Raw genomic sequence first — 21292 nt, forward strand, 5'->3', positions numbered from 1 at the left:
GACCTCTACGCCGAGCTCCCCTCCGTTCACCACCAGCACCAGGAGCTCCTTGAGACAAAGGAGAAGGTAATCTCCTAACGACACCATCAGTCCTAGCCTACCCGATCCCACAGCGACCTATCATCCTCGCCTCTGCCACGTCGTGGATTTTACTGTCACATGTATCTACCCTACCCTAGATAACACCTCCCCACGGTGACTTCTTTCCTTATCTTCGCCACGAAGGCAGCCCAGCATGCGACCTCCATGTCTCTCTCGTTTCCTCTCCCATGTGGAGGAGAGGAAGCGGCTACGATCACACCACCGGCGCTGGGTCGATGGTGTCCTGCCTCGGCAACCAGGATTGGGCAAGGTAGATGCGAAGCAGCGGCGCACCCTCTCCCCGAGCTCCAAATCCATGGAAGCAGCAACGAGGTGAGCAGCGGCAAAGGCGCCTCCGCAGAACTGGCGGTCGGCGTCTGGCCTCTGGCAGAATTGTGTGGACTAGCAGCGGCCACAGCGATGCAGAGAAGGTGGAGGCTAGGAGGCGGGCAAGAAAAAGGGGATGGCGAGGCAGAGGAAGTGGTGGGCAAAGGCGGAGGGAAGGAGATCGGACAAGCTGCATCGGGAGATGAGGAGGAGATGGGTCGGAAGCATGCAAAATGAGGAGGAGCTGGGCGGCGAGGTCATGGTGGCCGGAGGAACCAAGATCGACACCTCCCCATCTAGATCTTCCGCGAGGGAATAAGGTATGTCTCGCACATGGATTCCGGAAGGATGTTCCCATTTCTATGCCTAAAATGTCTCTCTCATCAGTGCACTTGTACCATCTCAGCCAGGCGAGAAAATTGTGACATATCCTGTTCGTCCAGTAGATACGTCAACAGATTTTGAAGGAACAAAACGCCTTCAACCAACTCAGCCAGTAATAGAAGCTCTGTTTCTGCCTAAATCTTAATTTTTCAATCTCTAAGAATCAGTTTTGACAATGACATGAAACTTGTAACTCATATCAGTTCATTTTCAGCCACTACACTCTACTCATGCATCAACATGTTCCATAGAAAGCTTATAGAGAACTGAACCAAAAGAAGCTTCTTTCATTTTATGAATTTGTTGAATCCTAAAAAATGAGAAATCTATCTTAGGAAGTGTTTACCGCATCGACACACAGCGTGTGCTTAGTCACAATTTTACATACGTCATTGGGCAGTCACCATCATATAAACTGATACCATTTCATTTTCATTCCCTGCACTCTATCTTCCTGTTTGATCCTACAATTGGACTCAATCAATGTACTATTACCTATTCTTTTCACTGCGAGATGCATGCCTCATTACCTATATGTGCCATTCTGTAAAGGGAGTCCAGTACTAGCTAATTCCACTTATAGTACAAGATGTATGCCTGATTATCTGTATGCGCAATTTGTGAAACAATACACTCTGTTAAAGTTTTATCACTGCTCACCCAGTTACTCTCCTCTCAGACTGCATAACTGTATAAATTGTCATAGTTTTCATAGTTTTTCATAGTTTTCTTTTAACTGGCACATATATGTATTTTCCTATATAAATTGCCACCACAAGCATTCTTTCTCCATGGCTAACATGACACATTTTACCTGTTAGGTACTCCATCTGGTTGGATAGCAAATTGCGTTTTAATGCTGATTCAATGCTTATCATTAAGTATTTCTTATGGAGAAAGAAAGCAGAGTATGCCATTTCAGCGCACTACGATCGCACCTGCGTCTGGGAGCACTGGTAGAAAATGGGCCTTTAGTCCCGGCTGTGCAACCGGGACTAAATTTGCGCGACTAAAGACCCCCCCCCCCCTTAGTCGCGCCTCTTACGAACCGTGACTAAAGGCTTTAGTCCCGGTTCTCGTGGCTAACCGGGACTAAAGGCCCGTCCACGTGGGCGCCAGGGGTCCATCGGGGCGGAGGACCTTTAGTCCCGGTTCTCGTGGCTAACCGGGACTAAAGGCCTCCTCCGCAGGTTTAGGGTTTTAGCCCCCCTAAACCTGGTTTTTTTACGAATTTTTTTAATTTTTTTTATTTTCAAATTTCTGAATTATTTTAACCTCTAATTTCTAATCACCACCCTCATCACTGCTCAATTTATCCTCTAATCTCTAATCACCCCTCATCATTCCAAATCATCTAACTTCCCGGACGGTCACCCATCCTCTCACTACTCCAGCCTGAGCACGCTTAACTTCCGGGTTCTATTCTTCCTCGTTTCCAAGTCTGCACTTGTTGTTTTCCTCACAATAGTAGGATGTCAATTCTATTAACCCTCAGGAATTTAGCTTGAGCATGAAGTGACACATTTCACTGTTTGAGTTTGAAACAATTGTTTTAAAAAACAATAATTATTTAGTAACACTAATATTTCTGGAATAATTAGTTTGACCATTGTTTGACCACAGTTTGACCACAGTTTGACCAGATTTGACCAAAATTTAAAAAAAACTGAAATAATTATTTAGTAACACTAATATTCTACAATAATTAGTTTGACCATTGTTTGACCACAGTTTGACCACAATTTGAATTTTTTTTTGAATTTTTTTGCCTCTCCAGATCTTAAAAGCCCCGTATCTTTTTTTCTGTTAGGTTTTTGAGGATTTTGAAAATGTTTAACGGGGTTCCCATTTTCTGTTAGGTTTTTGATGTAACTTTTCGAGTAGATGATTTTTCATATAAAAAACTTTTTCATCCGAGTTCGTATGCAAAAGTTATGCCCATTTTAAGAAATTCCAGAGAGATTTTGCAAATAAAGTCGAAATTCATATTTGTTAATTTTCCCAACAACTAGACCACATATCACATGAGAAACTTATTTTATTTTATTTTTTTGACATTTCCATCATTTTCTTTTGGTTTTTCTAAAACTGAAAAGGCGGTCCACGCGGGGGGGGGGGGGGGTGTAGAGTTTGATGCGCCCTTTAGTACCGGTTGGTCTGGTCCTTTAGTCCCGGTTGGTCTGCCAACCGCGACTAAAGGACTAACCTTTAGTCCCGGTTGGTCTGGCCAACCGCGACTAAAGGACTTCGGGCCAGCCTGAGGACCTTTAGTCCTGGTTGGTCTGCCAACCGCGACTAAAGGACTAACCTTTAGTCCCGGTTGGTCTGGCCAACCGCGACTAAAGGACTTCGGGCCAGCCTGAGGACCTTTAGTCCCGGTTGGCCAGGCCAACCGGGACTAAAGCCCCTCCCGTCCGCCAGCTGTCGACCGAGCGCGCTGGGCCCAGATAGTTGGTCGCGGGTCTCCTCCCGAACCGCGACTAAAGACCCCTTTGGTCGCGGTTCGATTATTTTGGGGACTAATGGGGGCGTATGGAAGCCTCTTTTTCTACTAGTGGAGGAAGTTCTTCAGAACAAGCTCATAAACAAGTAAAATCACACTGCTATCGATGAGCAATTTTACTTTTATTAGTATGAGTGCCTGTGAAGTTTAATGCCTCTGGCCAAGATCCAGTTCTACCGAGTTGTAAGTAGCATTTACTTATGTTTGATAAAATCTCCTATGAGTAAATGAATTGGTCAAGTGTAGAACAATTGTCTCGGAGCTTAATTAGATGTACACATCGTCCTCTGCTTTTCAAACAAATTTGATCATAAGCTTTTATACAAACAAGATGGGTCCCAAATGCTATTTACCGTATATAGAGATATATAGCACGGGAATCGCCCACAAAGCGACAACCGACATACATGGACGGAGACACATTTTTTGTGTTGGCTGTATTGGTTTTCGGTATTTTTTTGGTCTTTTCTGGTTTATCCTCTTTTAGTATTTTCAGTGTTTTCTTCTTACATTTTTTGGGTTTTCCCTTTTCTATTTCTTTGTCCTTATTTTCTTCCCTTTTCCAGTTTCTTTCTAACTTTTATATAATAGAATATAGCATTTATTGACAAAGGACATGAATCTTTTTAAAAATACATGAGCACGTTTTGAAATTATTTGAACATTTTTTAAGGACATGAACAATTGTTTTAAATTAGAAGAACATCGTTTCCAAATAGGCCCGTGGACATTTAAGTCCCATGTGGTCGACTGCTTGCTTTCTATCGCTATAAGCGGGGTATACTCGGAAAATGCCAACAGAGGCCGAGCTCCAGGGAGCTCGGTATTTTGAAAAAAAAACAATCAAAACTAATCATTTCAAGTTTCAAAATAATAATTAAATCGAAGGACAATTATACGATTTTCGTACGCGCACGTGAAAAAATCATTTGAATCTTTTGTGATTTGTAGGCTGTACCAAAAAAAATCTGGCCACAAAAAAGATTGGCCCATTTTAGAAATACACTTTTGTCTTTTTTTTCTGTACGCTATGTGTGAAAGTATATGGTTATGAATTTTTGCACATACGCAATACAGATGTGTGAGATTGTATACAAAAAATTTCAAATTTTGTCATGCTGTTGAAATTCGTATTTTCAAAACGAGTTCCGTGGAGTTCGGCCTCCAAAAGCCCTCACTCGGATATATTCTCTTTTGTTGAAGGGGTAAGGTGCAAACCCTTCTCAACTCTCACGACGTCAAATTGTAACATGCATTTTTTTTTGTTGAGAAACTTGTAACATGCATTGGTGTGTTGTCCTGGGCCTGACTAAAGAAGCTCGAGAGACGACCACGAGGTGGAGGCTGAGTGCTCCATGATGGGTTTCTCTTTTCTTTTTCTTTCCCCTCTTTTCTTCCCTTTTCTATTTCTTTTCTCTATATATTTTTTATGTGAAAGAAGTATACACAGTTATCAAGAAATGCATAGATATTTTTGTAAATACATGAACACGTTTCTAAATTACATGAACATTTTTTAAGGACATGAACACTTGTTAAAATTATAAGAACATATTTTTCTAACTGCTCAAAATCTTTTATTTACATGATGCGTGAACACATTTTAGAAGTAGATGTTGTTTTCTTCTGAAAAAGGCATGAACAAATTTGAAAATTATATTAATACATTTTAATATACATGAACATTGTTTCAATTGCGTTAATTATTATTTTAAATATTAACATTTTTAAAAGGAAAATATGTTTTTATGTGTATAGATTTTTATAACAAACGGATATTTTTACTCCTTTTTTTATTATGGATTGGATTATAATATTATTTTTTTGATAATCGGATTGGATTATAATTTATATTTCTGGCGGTGGCGTCTCCTTTCCCGAGATCGGCGGTGGTAAGCCTCTGATCGACCGTTGATGGCCTTGAGGATGCGTCCCCCGCCGACGCTGTACTACGCGAGGTCCAGCAGGAGTCGCTCCGCGTCGTCCTCGTTGAACTCGGCGACGGCGAGCCTCGGGCAAGCGGCTCGAGGATGCGTTATTTGATTCGTTTTGGTTCTTGTCTCGTGGTGCCATGGGAGGAGGAAATCATGGGTATTTGTGAGGAGGAAATCGTAGGGGCGCCCATGGCTTCATGTTGGAGTAGGTCTCGTATGAAGATCCGATCCAAAATGGACAAACATTTTTGTCCACTTATTTACTGGATTGCGGGTTGATTATTTAATACTATAGGGGGCCTTTTTATAAAATGGACACGACGGTGAACCCGACGGAAACAATGCGTGCTTTATTAGTAGGTAAAGAAAAGATAAAGATTGGTTTATATTTTTTTTCTAAGAATCGGATTGGATTATAATTTATATTTTTAATACATTTCCAAGAAAGCAAAAAATATATCTATGTGAACGGGCCACAGTGGCCGCAACCCATTTGAGTCATGAGTGGTCGACTGTGGCGAGGATGGTGCGACATCAACGTCGGCCATGGGTTGAGGGAGATGACGATTTTGCCAGTGCCGGTCGACGGATCATCGAGGTGGATGGCGGCAATGATGAGGGTAGACGGGGATGCCGGGGTGGGACGAGATGTTGTTTCCTCGACTATTTGACACAGTGAGCTAAAAAAACATTTTGTTGAGAAGTGAGCAAAGTTGGAGATGAACAAGGAAACCTTTGGTCGTGGGCCAGGAAACGTGATAACCTCTGGCCCAACGGTTGATGGGCCGCAACGACGGATCCTATCCATTCTCATCCTTTCCAGCCGCCTCCACGGTTCTCCGGCCACCGCCGCCGACGATGACGCCGGCCGCCGCCCACTACTTCCGCAGCCCCGTCCACTCCCAACGTCAGCAAGCATGCGCCGGTTTCCACAACGCAGCAGCAGAAGCAACCGCAGCCGGCAGGGAGCTGATCCCGGCCGTCGCCCTCCACATCGGTGACTGAATCGGCGGTCAGGCAGCAGCAGTCCGCCATCACGTTCACCCCAACCGCAGCAAGCAGCAGCAGCCGCGATTCAATTCCTCTCACGGTCTGGGATCAAGAGGTACGACTGCCTAGGTTTTCGGTTCCTCCAACAGTTTCTGATTTAGTCTGTTGGGCTGAAATAATAAGAGAAGCTCGAATTGATGTGGATGTTTGATTCGTTGGTGTCATTTTATCCGAGTTGCAGATGAGCTCACGGATGGATCACATTCACTCTGTGCCGGAGAGCAAAGCTTCCTCAGCCACATGCCCTCTGGTAGATATCGGTACTAAGTGGGAAAGAATCAATTCAGTGAGGTCTGACTATGAGAGTGGAGATTAATGGACGTAACGTCCGAGCGAGGTAATCAACAGATTATTGTATTCTGCACAGCTCTATTGCAAGTTCTTGGACATAAATATGGAAGTAGATTGTAGTACTATATCTTGCAAACAACTAGTAGCACTATTACAGGGTAGTGTCCGGTGATTATTCATACATCTTCAGACCTAATGGACCGAAAGCATCAAAGCACAGTGGTTGCTATTGCAGCGCAAGTGTACACAAAGTACAACCTTGAATGTTTACAGAGTATGGTAGTCCGTGCGACATGCTTTAATTCATCCTCACATTCCGCAACCTCCCCGTTAGCATGTTAACGACCTTTGTCATCGATGGCCGGTTTCTCGGGTTCCACTGGATGCACCACAGTGCGACAATAGCAAGCCGCCTCACCTTTTCTTTCTCTTCTTCAGTCTTTTCTGCCATCACCCTCCAAATCGGTGACTGAATCAGTGGTCAGGCAGCAGCAGCCGCGCGTCGATTCCTCTCTCACGGTCCAAGACCAATAGGTACTAGTGCGCCACACCACTCCTCAGATTTTCGATCCCTCCCACAGTTTCTGATTTGGCTTGTTATTATTATTCAAGTAAGTGAAGCTCGAATTGATGTGGATGTTTGGTGCCATTTTATCGAATTGCAGATGCTGGAAAGGAAAAGCTCCGTCAGGCACATCGCCTCTGTTAGCAACGGAATATGCCAAATATGGGAGTTGCAAAGCAAAAGCTCCGTCATCAGGCACATCTACTAACTGCCAAGAGGAGATTCACTAACTCACAGATGCAGAGAAATATGGGAGACCGAATAAGGTAATCAACGGAATACTGAATTGCACACAACGCTATTCGCAACTTTTGGAGATAAATATTGGAGTAGCAATTGCGAATCGTGTATCTTGCAAATAATCAGTAGAGTAAGATTACAATGGTAGTGACCAGCGATTATTCATACATCTTCAGACATAGACTGAAAGCATCAAAACACAGTGGTTGTTATTGTTGCAACACACGCGCAGACAAAGTACAACCTTGAATGTTGACAGAGTATGGTAGTCCCTGTTTTGATTTATGGCATAGGTTCATTTTCATATGAGACGTAAGGCTTTGGGGGCATCTGCAGACTCTGCAACCTCCCTGTTAGCATGTTAACGACCTTTGTCATCGACGGCCGGTTTCTTGGGTTCCACTGGATACACCACAGTGCAACCATTGCCAGCTGCCTCACCTTTTCTTTCTCCTCTCGAGTCGTTTCCAAAGTAAGCACCAACTCCTCCCCATTGATAACTTTCTCGTAGATCCACTCTGGGAGGTAAACATCGTCCTGGCTCCCGATTCTTGGGTCTGAATTCCTCCTCCCGCTTACCATTTCTAGCACCAGCATGCCGAAACTGTACACGTGTGACTTGTACGATACTCCCCCAAAGTTCCGAGAGTATAGCTCTGGTGCAATGTACCCCATTGTGCCTCTTGCTGCTGTTAAGGTGACGATGCTTTGGTCCCTTGCGCACAGCTTTGCAAGGCCAAAGTCTGAGATCTTTGGATTGAAGTTGTAGTCCAGCAGGATATTGTGAGGCTTGATGTCAAAGTGGAGGATGCGCTGGTTGCACCCTTGATGCAAGTACTCCATTCCTCTGGCAATGCCTAAAGCAATATCTAGCAGCTTGTCGGGTACCAGAAGATGCTGGAAATTTGCAGAGTCACGAGAGAAAATATATTTCTCTAGTGACTCATTAGGCATGAATTCATAAATCAGAGCCCGTCTCATTCCTTCGGAACAAAATCCAAGGAGGCGGACAATATTGGCATGGTGGATTAGTCCGATGGTTGCAACTTCATTGATGAATGCTTGTCCCTCTCCTGTAGAGTTCTCTAGCATCTTGACTGCCACGGGCACTCCATTTGGTAGCTCGCCTTTGTATACACTTCCAAATCCTCCCTGCCCTACTTTTTCCTTAAACCGTCTTGCCATCTTCTTAACTTCAGAGAAAGTGTACCTCGTGGGTTTCGATGCTCCATATGTCTTGAGAAACATTTCGACCCTCAAATGTATCTCCGTATTATATCTTGTCTTGAGTGAAAGATAAAGCACAGTGGCCACCGTTAACAAAAGAACAACAAATGCGGCCACCGATGATGTAGCTGAATAAACAAACAATATATGACATCAGCATATTGCATTGGGAATTAAAAGCCCTTACTTAGTTTTATGTGGATAAGGATAAGAGGACGTCAAGGTTCAGAGTAGCCAACAATAGGGATTTGCATTATATAAATTTGGTAATTAAAATGACTGCAGTCAGAGTAGTACCTGCGATGACTTTGATACGGGAACCTGCAAATACAAGAACAAGAATTAGAGTCAGTTGATGGTTTAGTAAAAAGAAATGAGTTATACTTGATTTTGGTTTTAGAACTGTCAAATTCATTGTTTTCTACCATTGCTGCCATACACTCCCTAGCGGGGATACAATAGAGATTTTAATGTTCCAGAAACACATAAGCAGTGATATTTAGGCCATTTTGAAAGAGAAAAAATATTTGTCATAACTGACCAACCACATTTCATTTTTGTAGAGCATATAGGAGAACCATGCATGTTTATATCTAGAAGAGAATATCATGAACATACTGTGGTACTGGCCAAGCTTTACACTGAACTTTGACAAGGAGATTACTCAAGATCCCACTACAGAAGGAAACACACCCTACCAACTGTTCTATGTGTGCTTTGGTTGCTGGTTGTCTTTTTTTTTGGGGGTATTGTGTTATGTACAGAGGATGTGGTACCGGTCTTTTGCTGGTTTTCTTGCTTTCGGCCTGGCTCTGTAATGCGCTTCCTGGAAAACTTGGCAAGGGTTGGGCCGCTCACCTGAATGGGAGGCTTCATAGATAGAGAACTGGGCATGCTAGGCATTATCAGGCGGGTTCTGTTTTCTTTTGTTATTTAGAAATATTTTATAATATGTTTTGTATTGAAGTGGTTGTGCATCTCTACCAAAGTATTGGACTGATATCTCCAAAGGATTAGTTAGTGTTGTATAGATGAACATATTTTATAGGGCCAATGTTTAATAGATGAACAAAACATATTTCCTTCCTCTCGACAACTTCTCAGATTTTTTATGAGAGTTCAGGTGCATAGTTCAATGTGATTGCTCAAGAAGGCTACTAAAATAATTTGTGGTGCTATTTTAAAAGAAAAATATTGACAGAGAGTCTCATGGAGATTCAAACACCTGAAATTATGAAGTAAAATTTTAACAGACTTCAAAACTTCATTACAAATAAAATTGGATGATGCAATTAAATATGGTTCTAGACAGTTAGAATTGATCATACCGTCAGGCATACAGAATGCTTGATTCTGTTGTGAGCTGAACGCGCAGCGTAGCCCACTGAGCTCACACTCTCTGCAATCATCATCAGTCCAACACAGTGTGGTCTCAACAGAATTGATAAATGTTTTTGCAGCTTCCTTGAAGGACCGTGGGTCGTATATTTGGCCGCAACTCCAATACATGGGTTTCAGACGGCCACCGACACCATCTGAGACTGGGACGACCTTGCAGTCCAACGGAAGAAGAGACATGTCTTCATAACCAGCCACCAAATAGAAGAAGTGGGTTATGTTGCTAATGCAGGAGAGTGGGCCAGCAATCCTATCGGCAGCACCAGGTGCAAACTCTCTTGAACAGTGTACTAGGTTTGTAGAACTCCAAAGGAAAAATCGGTCAAGACTTGGCCTCTCATGGTTGAGAACATCAACCTGTGGAGATGATGAGCTTCTGGAGATGATGAGCTTCTGCTGGAGCACCAAACAGGTGTCTACAAGCGGGGTGATCTTCATGGAAGAACGCTTGTAATCTATGGCGCTGACACTGTATGGGCCAAAAACTGGGTGGACTAGGATGGTGTCCTGGCCAGAGCATGCTATCTTCCTGATTGTTCTGCCACCACATCCACATGATGATGATGATTTATTGCTTGATTCGAGGCAGAAAGGATACCTGATCTCTGGGCCATGCTGGCTGCACTGGGATGGTGGGCAGTATTTGAAGAAATCTTTATCATCCCATGCCGTTGCCAAGTAGGTTCCATGGTTCGTAAGAGGTAGCAGCAGGAGGACTATAGCAAGTAATTTACTCATCTTCCTGTAGTACTGTAATAAGGATGGAGAGGAAGAGGATGAAGAAGAAGATGCAGGCAAGTGCAAAAGAAGTAAAAAAGCAACAGCATTTATTGCTTGTCATCTATAGGTAAGCAGTCAGAGTCCTGCTTTACTGATAGTTAGGCCTGAGTATAACATTTCAGATGCTATCGCCTGCCAGTGGTTTGAGTGTGATTGCGAACTTGCTTCAGTCCAGTCCCTTGTTACATGAATAATAAATACATGCGGAAGTTCTTGTATACTGTCATTGTCATCTCTGGAGAAAACGAATTATCATGGCACGGGACAGGCTTCAAGCCCTGAGTGGTCTTTTGTTCCTAGCTACAGAATGGGACAGAAATATCTTCCTCTTCTTTTGTGTGTCGTCATATACCCATGAATTCACAATCAATTTCCCGGTCACACTATTAATTGGTATATACAGCTGGATATGATCAACTAGTCGATGCCGATCCCTTGCCTGCCTTAGTACTCTTAACAGAACACACTAGGATATCAAGTCCCTAGTGCATCTGTGAGAAAGCTTTTGTGGGGAACTCCGGTGCATTTTATCGTTCTATTACCCTATAAGCCTTCACTGTCTTCTCCTTTGTTGTAGTTTTTGCAGCAGATCATGTCCAGGGACGGGATGATGGGTGCCCACCTTTCTCCTGTGGGCATCTGGACATATCATATCCTTTCCGTCGGCGAGGTGATCCTCTTGAGTGCGGCGCTGGAGCATATGAGCTGGCTTGTACCACCAGTAGCAAGGCTACGATTCACATCAACACAGGAACATACTATGTGACTGCCATCAACTACACAATAAATATGTGTCAATTGGCATTTTGCATTGTGTGGAAGTTCATGTATGTTGTCATTGTCATCTGTGGAGAAAATGATTATCATGTCATGGGATAGAAGACTCCAAGCTTGAATCGTCTTCTGTTCCTAGCTACACAATGGGAGGGAAATATCCTCATCTTCTTTTGCCCGTCGTGTATGTACCAATGAAGTCATAATCTCTGGCAGCTGTCAGTGTGGAAAATCTCTGGAAAAAAATGAATTATCATGTGACGGGCCAGAAGACTCCAAGACTGGGTCTTTTGTTCATAGCTAAAGAATGGGAGAGAAATATCTTCCTCTTCTTTTGCGCGTCATGTATATACCAATGAAGTCATAATAAGTATCCCAACCGCACTATTAATTGGTATTTACAGCTGGACATGATCAATTAGTCGATGTCGATCCCTTGCCCCCCCCCCCCCCCCCCCCCCGAGTACTCTTAACAGAACTAAACTAGGATATCAAGTCCCTTGTGCATCTGTGAAGCTTTCATGGGGAACCCTGGTGCACTTCATCGTTCTATTACCTTACAATCCTTAACTGTCTTCTCCCTTGTTGCAGTTTTTGCAGCAGATCATGTCCAGGGAGGAGATGATGGGTGCACACCTTTCTCGTGTGGACATCTCCGAGACATATTGCCTCCTTTCCGTCGGCAAGGTGATCCTCTTGAGTGCGGTATTGAAGCATATGAGCTGGGTTGTACCAGTAGCAAGGCTACAATTCACATCAGCACAGGAACATACTATGTGACTGCCATCAACTACACCGGTTCCTACTTCTGGGTCATGGATCCCAACTTCAATACCAGTAGCAGCTGCCCACTTCCATTGTGGAATCATGTTCCTTACTTTGGATATTACGGCGGCACTGATTCAGTTTCACCACCTGGCTTTCGTTATTTGATCACTCAAAGCTACTACAGAGCATGTTTTGCTAATTGTTCACGACCAGTAACAGATAATAGTGCGTACAAGCCTGTTGCTTGCCTGAGTGCCAACAATTCACATGTTTATGTCTGGGTGCCTACTACAGATAATTGTGCGGTTGACCTTCTTGAACCTTATTGTGGATACCTGGCCAATATTCCATTTGGTAACGAGTTTGTTCCTGATTGGCGCATACACAATGCAAGTTATGCAGATATCACACAAGTCGTAAGTAAGGGGTTTACTGTCCAATTTCCTGTGGACACCATGGGGCCTTCTGTCTCTGTGAAGTTAAGAAAGAACATCAATATATGCCTCAACAATTCAATCAGGTGATACCCTCTGGTTCAGTTTCCTCCCTAATTTAGTTTCTCTGTTCTCTACTTTTCTCAAGAATTTATATGGGACTATTAAGCCCATCTTTAGTAGAGCACATTCACACTCGCCATTAAATTTTCTTTTACTTAAACAATTAATGTTAATTGCAGCAAAGGTTTGTTAATCAATTGCACTACTCCATCCATGTTGGGCACAGGTCAGATTATGTGAAATTTAGAAACAGCAGTCCAAAATACAACGCATAGTCGAATTATATGGTGGCGAAGTCAAACACTGTTGTTGTGTGCAAATGGGATTGAATTAGTAATACAAATGGAATTTACCCTATCTAAGAACCGTGCTCCCTTCTAAATTCATTTCTTTAAAATGGTATGATTTGCAGCTACTTCAAGGAGCAATCATCTGGTGCAAGCATCGTGAATTGGACTCATGTTTTCTTCTGGAGTGAAGTGCACTTCTTAGAATGTGTGGCTCAGTACTCCAACGATCACTACTACACAACACCGTTTCTTTTGGTTGTTGTGACCATATTATCTGTGATTGCTATTCCCAAGTTCTTTTTCGGTACGTGGGAATTATATGCCTTGTACTTCCAAAATTGAATTTTCATGCTTTTAATCATCATGGACACAATCTTGGACATAAGCTTATGCCTACACGTTCATCTAGCTTACATATGTATGTGTTACCTTGTTGTGCAGTACTGTGCAGGTTCTTGTTGGCACCCCTGGCTGTGTGGATATTCCTAGCCTACAAGTACTTGAAAACAAGGATCATAATTGATGCAGTCGAGAAGTTCCTCAGGATTCAACAAGTGATTGGCCCTACGAGGTATGCCTACACAAACATCGTTGCAGTCACAAGCCATTTCAGAGATAAATTGGGCCAAGGGGGCTACGGCTCCGTGTACAAGGGTGTGCTACTTCCAGGGGATATTCATGTCGCCGTCAAGATGCTAGAGGGCAACTCAAACTGCAATGGAGAAGATTTCATCAGCGAGGTCTCCACCATCGGCAGGATCCACCACGTCAATGTGGTGCGTTTAGTGGGGTTCTGCTCGGAGGAAATGAGAAGGGCCTTAGTCTACGAGTACATGCCCAATGGTTCTCTGGACAAGTACATCTTCTCTACCGAGAAGAGCTTCTCATGGGACAAGCTCAACGACATCGCTTTGGGCATTGCCAGGGGGATCAACTACTTACATCAGGGGTGTGACATGCAGATTCTACACTTTGACATCAAGCCGCACAACATCCTTCTCGATAGCAATTTCGTCCCAAAGGTCGCCGATTTCGGGCTTGCCAAACTGTACCCGAGGGGAGACAGTTTCGTGCCACTGAGCGCCATGCGGGGGACTGTCGGCTACATAGCCCCGGAGATGATATCCCGGAGCTTTGGTGTCATATCTAGCAAATCTGACGTCTACAGCTTCGGGATGCTGCTGTTGGAGATGGCTGGCGGGAGAAGGAACGCTGATCCAAACATGGGGTCCTCAAGCCAGGCGTACTACCCGTCATGGGTGTACGCCAAGCTGACCCGGGAAGAAGCGGGCGAGGAGATATCACCTGTTGCTGCCGACATGCACGAACTGGAGAAGAAGCTGTGTGTTGTCGGATTATGGTGTATTCAGATGAGGTCTTGCGATCGGCCAACAATGGGCGAGGTCATTGAGATTCTGGAGGCTGGGACCGACAGCCTGCAGATGCCTTCAAGACCATTTTTCTGCGACGAAGGGCACATCCATGTGGAGGACTCTTATCATTTCACTTCCGAGCTGACAGTGGTGTCAGAGGAGGAATCGACTGCGGTGTCAGAGGAAGACAATGTGTGAGGTATATATATACGATGTGTGATATATTTTGTGCATGTAATCTGCACTTATATGTATGTGTTCACAGAGTGATGCACTTAGCTAATAAAAGTGACGCAGTTTTGTAACAGTATAAATCTTTTGTGCAAACTGTCATCCTTGTTCCGCACTTCATTATTGGAGAAACAGGGCAACTTCAAACTAGTTTGAAAAAACAGGGCAACTTCAAATTAGTTTGAAATCTTACATCCATCTAATTTGTTTGTCTGTTCAGTACTGTTGATACAAATTCTGATTGAAAATATTGTTTGAACCATCTGTGAGAGGTGACAAGAACGCCTTTTCCTTGTCGGGGATCATTTTTGAGAGAAATTTGTGCTCTTTTTCCTAGGAAAAAAACTATGTATTTTATCATGGTGGCAGTAACAAACATGATGGATGTAGATTTTCACTGAGAAGCTAACTTATAATAGAATTTATTTGTTTTTGGATAAAGATTTGGTTGACAGCAACATCATTCCAGGCTGAGTTCAGCATGCCAAAGAAATTAGATAGGCAGCAAAAACTGCACGCATCGGCATTGTTACCTTCAAGAACCAGAGCAGAGTCTGATTTTCTTAGTGTTACATGCCATCTTCCATCCTAGGCACGAAATTCTTTTTCTTGTTCTAGTGGTTGCAATCTAGTTCTGTCAAATGCCACTTGTGCGTCCGACATGGGGACATTCCAGTAACGCTGACATTGCCCTCCCCTGCGTGGAGAAGAGTCTTCTTCTGCTCCAACTCCAGCAATGCTGATATGGTCCTGAAGCTGCTACTTTTGATGTCCTCTGCTTTGTACTGCTGGCAAGTGGCAGAGCCTGTACAAACCGCCTTCCTGCCCCAGTCCTCTGCTTTCTGTTATTAGAGGAACACAAATAGAGATATATCAGTTAAGTTTAAAGTATACAATTCCGGTCGAAGTACATGTTCGAACCAGTCCTCGGAAGGATTGTCCTTTTTTCTATGATGGGAGAGGTGAGAAAAAAAAACACAATGATTTCTTTTTGTAGAAGCAAATATTTTTCAGACAAAACAGGAACCTTGCATTATTGGAAGAACACTCAATCAGCATCACTGAGAAACCAACATTCATAGACAAATGAGACCGCCCAAAAAAGCGATAGACTTCGGTTCACAAGCTCAACCAAGTATCCCTCTGCCACTTCCTCCAATGTTTTGCTCTCATCTTTTTCTGTGATAAACCCTGCCGTGATCCACTGCCTCATTGTCTTCCTCCTCTTTAAAACATAATCTTCTGGGGACAATGCACAGTGTAGGAAACAATTCTTCAAATCATACTGAAGGTCCTCCAAGCTGACCTTTAGGATCAAATGAGCATGAGGGATCACATCTTTCGCAAACTGCGAATCCAAACACCTATACACATCCTCCCATTTGGCGGAATTTTGGGGTTTGCATGAGAGTAGGCGACCAATGCATGCAGTAGCAATAGGCAAGCCTTGACACTTCGCTATGAACTTCCGAGCCAATTCCTGCAGCTCCAATGGGCATTTTTTGTCATCAGCATTCCAAAATGCCCCTTTGCAGAACAACACCCAGGAGTGATGTGCTTGTAGTGGTTCCAAATGAACTGCAGATGCAGACTTCCTAGTTGACAACTCGGCCGGTACAGCTAGATGTTGGGAAGACATCCCTTATCTCTGACCACAAGCGCTCATCCCAAACATCATCCAGGACCAAGATGTACCTTTTACCTTGAAGGTAGTTGTCGATGAACTTTGCCAGGCCTCTCATCTCAATGTTGGCGACGTCGACTGTGATGCTCAACTGAGCGGAGATCTTCTTCAAAAGATCCTCAGTACGGTAACTGTCCGACACAGTTATCCACGCTGCAGCATCGAAATCCTCTTTCACGGTGTTGTACACATAATCAACCAGAGTGGTTTTACCAACACCAAGCATCCCCCACACTAGGGTGACTTTGCTGCTGCTCTGCTCCTGTCCTTCACCACCACTGGTTAGCCACTGTATCAACCTCTCCTTGTGCTCTTCGATGCCCACAAGGTCCTCATCCCTGGTGAAGGGCAAAGCTCTTCGATGCCCACAAGATTCGTCGATCTGGCAGCAGATGCAGATATGCCGTTGACGGCATAATCTCTCTTCCTCCGGTTGGCGTCCTGCAGCTGGGCCTTGTTAGCTAATCTAGGCCTTGTTAGCTAATCTAGACGCTGGGCTTAGGCTAGTTTGTTTTCTGTTGAATAAACATGTTGCATGAGCCGCGACGTGTGCGTGCCATGCAAGTAGCTAGCATGGGTCGGCTGGACGTGGTCACCGCGATCGGCCCGGTAGTCTCGCAGGTGGCTTAGGAGGCACGATCGGCGCTCGTGGGATGGCGCAAGCACGGCGGATCATGGCGCATAGATAGGATCGCTACCTGCCTCTCCTTCCTTGTAACGAATAAATAGCAGTGAAGAAAACGGGAAAAGTCGCAAGATTGCACGCGACGCAAAAACCTTCGTCTCCTCTGTGATCGTGAGTTGCGAGAGCCTAGTTTCCTAACAGGCTTCGATTTCTTGGAGCTTGGCTGCCAAGCGCCGCCAGGTCTTGATATGCTTGAGCCTCTTCTTTTTTTCATCTTGCCAGCAAACCCTCCGTGCTTGCAGTACTCCAGCTTGTAGGCCAGGCCCCTGATCTCGTCGACGAAGATGGTCGTGGTCTTGTCGTTGTCCTTGAATCGCTCTGCCTCTTGCAGGTATGCTTGCATGCTCTCCAGCTCCGCCTTGGACTAGCGGATCTTGCCGAAGAGACCCCTCAGGGCCGCAGCTTCCTTGCACAGCAGCGCCCCACCATAGGTTGCCGCCTCTTTCGCCAGCGCGGCCCCGAGAGTCATCACCAACTGCCTGACAACAGCCTCCGCCATGGTTTTTGAGGTTTTCTTATTTCTCAGATGATGGTTTTTGAGAGCAACTCCAACCAAGTGTCCAAATCTCACTCACCAAGTTCTCATTTGAGTACACACATCAAAAGATCATCCCCCTTATTTCTTTTTGCAGTCCAACCCATTCAGCAGATCTGACACACCTACATTTTATTTCATTGATTCCATATAACCATCAAACTTCCCTCTGTCTCTCCAAACACAGTAGCTCATTTGGCTGTATAAACCAGTAAAATCAGTAGTAACAAGAGCATCAGTGACAATAACATGAGTAACGAAACAAGTAGAGCAGCAGTGCAGCATTGATCTCTCCTCATTAATCATTGTCATCTCTCCCACTCTGCAGCGGCTTCAAGCAGCAGTCTAGTCTAGTCTCAGCCAAATCTCAACTCACCCTCAGAACAAGACAAGCACACACATCACCGGCAACAGCAGCAGCTAGCACGAGCGGGCCACCACGGCCTCGACACAGAGCAGCGCGAGAACCAACCTGTACAGTAGATCCTTCCCGCGCCTGACTCGATTTGCACGCGACACAAGCAGGGAACAAGTAATTAAGCTGGTTTGTCCTGCTTGCTCAATCTCCCAGGTGCTGAAAATTCATGTGCCTGCAAAACAACCACGCACCATGACTCCAAAATGAGATATCCCGACCTGAGGTGACCTGGGTGACTCCAAAATGAGAAAATCCACTTATCGGTTGAGAGAAAAAAAATCCATACACATTTATCCTTTGTAGGAAAACATATGGGTCGGTTTACTATGTCGAATGTGGGCTCCAAACAAAGAAAAATCATGGGGGGGGGGGGGGGGGGGCATTGATCCCCATGTCTCAGTCACTTGGCACTTCGTCAGAAGGCACTGACCCCTACCAAGTGGACCTATCGCATTGAATTTCATCAGCGTGATCTCCACCATCGGCAGGATCCACCACGTCAACGTGGTGCGTTTAGTAGGGCTCTGCTCAGAGGAAATACGAAGGGCCTTAGTCTACGAGCACATGCCCAAATGTTCTCTGGACAAGTACATCTTCTCTACTGAGAAGAGCTTCTCATGGGACTCCTTCTAGTCATTGCCAAGAGGATCAACTACCTATACAAGGGGTGCGGCATGCAGATTCTGAACTTCGACATCAAGCCACACAACATCGTTCTCAACAGCAATTTTGCGACAAAGGTCGCCGATTTTGGGCTTGCCAAACTGTACCCGAGGGGCAACAATTTCGTGTCTTTGAGCGCCATGCCGGGGACCGTCGCTACATAGCCCCCGAGATGATATCCCGGAGCTTCGGTGTTATATCCAGCAAGTCCGAGGTTTGCAGCTTCGGGATGCTGCTGGTGGATATGGACGACGGGAGAATGAATGCCGATCCAAACGCGGGGAGCTCAAGCCAGGCGTACTACCCATGATGGGTGTACGATCGGCTGACTCGGGAAGAAGCGGGAGAGGAGACATCACCTGTTGTGTCCGACATAAACGAGCTAGAGAAGAAGATGTGCATTGTCGGATTATGGTGCATTCAGATGTGGTCTCGTGATCGGCCAACGATGAGCGAGGTCATTGAGACCCTGGAGGCTGGGGTTGATGGCCTGCAGATGCTTTTGAGGCCGTTTTTCTGCGACGAAGGGCACATCCATGTGGAGGACTCTTATCATTTCACTTCTGAGCCGATGGCGGTCTCGAAGGAGGAGTTGAGTGCGGTGTCAGAGGAAGACGATGTATGAGGTATATATACAATGTGTGGTATTAATTTTCCTCCGTAAAGAAATATAAGAGCGTTTAGATCACTAAAGAGGGAGTCTGTATGTATATGTGCATGTATATGTATGTATGATGGAGTGATGCACTTATCTGTAAAAGTTATTGTTGTAACAGTACCAACCCAGTATTAATGCTTTGTCAAACTGCCTTGGTTGCTGTGCAGAGCAACTTCAAATAAAGATTGAAATCTTACATCCATCTATCTGTTTCTGTTACTCTCGATAAATTCTGATGAAAAATATTGCTTGAAGAGTAAATTCTTGACACAAATAAGTTTGTGACAGGTCACAAAAAGGCACCTTTTTCTTGTTGCGAAACATTTTTGTAGGGAAAAGTTGCATTTCATTCTGCTGGCAGTAACATACATTGTGGATGAAGATTGTCACTGGGAGCTAGCCTGCATATAAATTTTCTTTAGCATATGATAGATCCGTAACACCATTGGTTAACTTACCTGCAAACACATAAAGATTGCTATACATTGAACATTCTGAATCTGGTGCGACAAATAAGACAAGTTTTTTTTTGCGGGATAACAGAAGCACAACTCAGCTCCCCAATTTCATCACTCGTGCAGGTTCATTGAAATACAGTTTTAGTTCACAGCAACATCTCTCCTCTCCTGCAGGTTGACCAATAATCTCTCATGAACAAAGTTCAGCATGCCTGTCATATTTGTATTTGTTTGCATAGCCTGTCATGTTCCCTCCTTCAGGTCTGCGCACCCCCAAGCACGCGAACCTGTAGTTGTCTTTCTTCTCTGCAGCTAAGAAATCGTCGCGGTCATAGAAATACAGATCTAGTGTTTGATTTAATGGAACCATGTGCCGTGTTGTCGTGGTTTCATATACTTTGCTGCAACCCAATGCTGTCGAATGCCACTTGTGCGTGCAACAAGGGGTGCTGGAAATTCCAGCAACACTGACATTGCCATGCCTGGAGAATGCGTGGACAATTAGGAGTATTTTCTTTTGTAGAAGCAAATACGTTTGCAGACAAAAAATGAACTTTGCATTATTGGACGAACATTCAATCAACATCAGTGAGAAGCTAACTTACATTGCGATTCTGATAAAACAAAAAAAATTATATACCGATTCATCACAAATTCATCGAATGCACTCTTTAGTTTACAGCAGCATAATTACAGATTGATCGAGTTCCCAGCAGCATATGGCCATGAACGAAGTTCACCATGCCTGCTGAGATTGTGAAGTACTACTGATTACAGCTTATGTACATTACATTACAAATATAAGTTACCAACTTACATGCCAGCAGCAGTACACAAACTGAAAAGCCTGAAATATGGATCTGTCACATCAGGTATAAGCATGCATTCGTGCTTTAGATGAGCAGATTATGGCAACAGAAACTACCACTAACTGATGAGCAGATTATTCATTTCAGAGCATAATATGGAAGAAGACGTCATGTGTTGGCATTGTTGTCGAGCCTCTCGTGTTCTTCGTCCCCTTCACTCCTTCAGCATATATGATGGACTGCGCACTGCTGACTCACAGTTCTTTTTATTGTTTACATCTGCCATTAAGAATCCAACTGTGCAGAATCTGCCTTTAAGGAGACAAACAAGCTTGCCTGACAGTGGAGAATCTGATAATAATTGCAAATTCAGTCATTCAGTCAAGGGAGTGAATGATCTGCATCTTTTCAAAAGCTACTTAACTTAGGATAACTAGTCAAGTGTGAAAGATTGAAGAACACATCCTTTTCGACAAACTTTTAAGTTTAAACTAAGGAGCATGCACATAGTGGAAACTACATGATCAGTTACTTGTTTCTATGATCGACCCTACCAGTTCTGTCCTATGGAGTCAGGTGACGGTTGAAATGATAATGTAGAAAGACCATGTTAGATGTAGTTAACAAGCTCGTAATAAATTCACACTACTAGGAGCAGCTACTAGTTTC

General features: G+C 44.2%; 2 protein-coding genes, 1 long non-coding RNA gene and 2 pseudogenes across 5 annotated transcripts; 3 read left to right on the forward strand and 2 right to left on the reverse strand.

The window, feature by feature from the left end:
- The first annotated feature begins 209 nt into the window (after nt 1–209).
- LOC123162358 (uncharacterized) lies at nt 210–1380 on the forward strand. The gene is made up of 2 exons (XR_006481241.1): nt 210–728; nt 815–1380. It is a non-coding gene; the product is annotated as an uncharacterized lncRNA (long non-coding RNA).
- Nucleotides 1381–3220: 1840 nt separating this feature from the next.
- LOC123179848 (rust resistance kinase Lr10-like) lies at nt 3221–14909 on the forward strand. Of its 3 annotated transcripts, XM_044591738.1 has the most exons (7): nt 3221–6334; nt 6461–6616; nt 7009–7104; nt 7236–7401; nt 12146–12842; nt 13232–13413; nt 13551–14909. In XM_044591738.1, the coding sequence occupies exons 5-7, from the start codon at nt 12370–12372 to the stop codon at nt 14678–14680; spliced, it is 1785 nt and encodes a 594-aa protein (XP_044447673.1). In that variant the 5' UTR covers nt 3221–6334; nt 6461–6616; nt 7009–7104; nt 7236–7401; nt 12146–12369; the 3' UTR covers nt 14681–14909. The 3 variants fall into 3 exon arrangements, with proteins under 3 accessions (XP_044447673.1, XP_044447674.1, XP_044447672.1); XM_044591739.1 differs by lacking the exons at nt 3221–6334; nt 6461–6616; nt 7009–7104; nt 7236–7401 and adding an exon at nt 10637–10847; XM_044591737.1 differs by lacking the exons at nt 3221–6334; nt 6461–6616; nt 7009–7104; nt 7236–7401 and having other exon boundaries at nt 12017–12842.
- On the reverse strand, nt 7512–10738 carry LOC123179849 (rust resistance kinase Lr10-like). Its single transcript, XM_044591740.1, has 3 exons — nt 9931–10738; nt 8900–8923; nt 7512–8730 (listed from the first exon to the last, which is right to left on the reverse strand). The coding sequence occupies exons 1-3, from the start codon at nt 10736–10738 to the stop codon at nt 7658–7660; spliced, it is 1905 nt and encodes a 634-aa protein (XP_044447675.1). The 3' UTR covers nt 7512–7657.
- Nucleotides 14910–15327: 418 nt separating the features above from the next.
- Nucleotides 15328–17581, reverse strand: LOC123156721 (disease resistance protein RPM1-like; annotated as a pseudogene).
- Nucleotides 17582–18238: 657 nt separating this feature from the next.
- On the forward strand, nt 18239–19323 carry LOC123156727 (rust resistance kinase Lr10-like; annotated as a pseudogene).
- The last annotated feature ends 1969 nt before the right edge of the window (nt 19324–21292 follow it).

This window comes from Triticum aestivum, chromosome 1D, assembly GCF_018294505.1.
Source record: "Triticum aestivum cultivar Chinese Spring chromosome 1D, IWGSC CS RefSeq v2.1, whole genome shotgun sequence".
NCBI classification, from domain to species: domain Eukaryota; kingdom Viridiplantae; phylum Streptophyta; class Magnoliopsida; order Poales; family Poaceae; genus Triticum; species Triticum aestivum.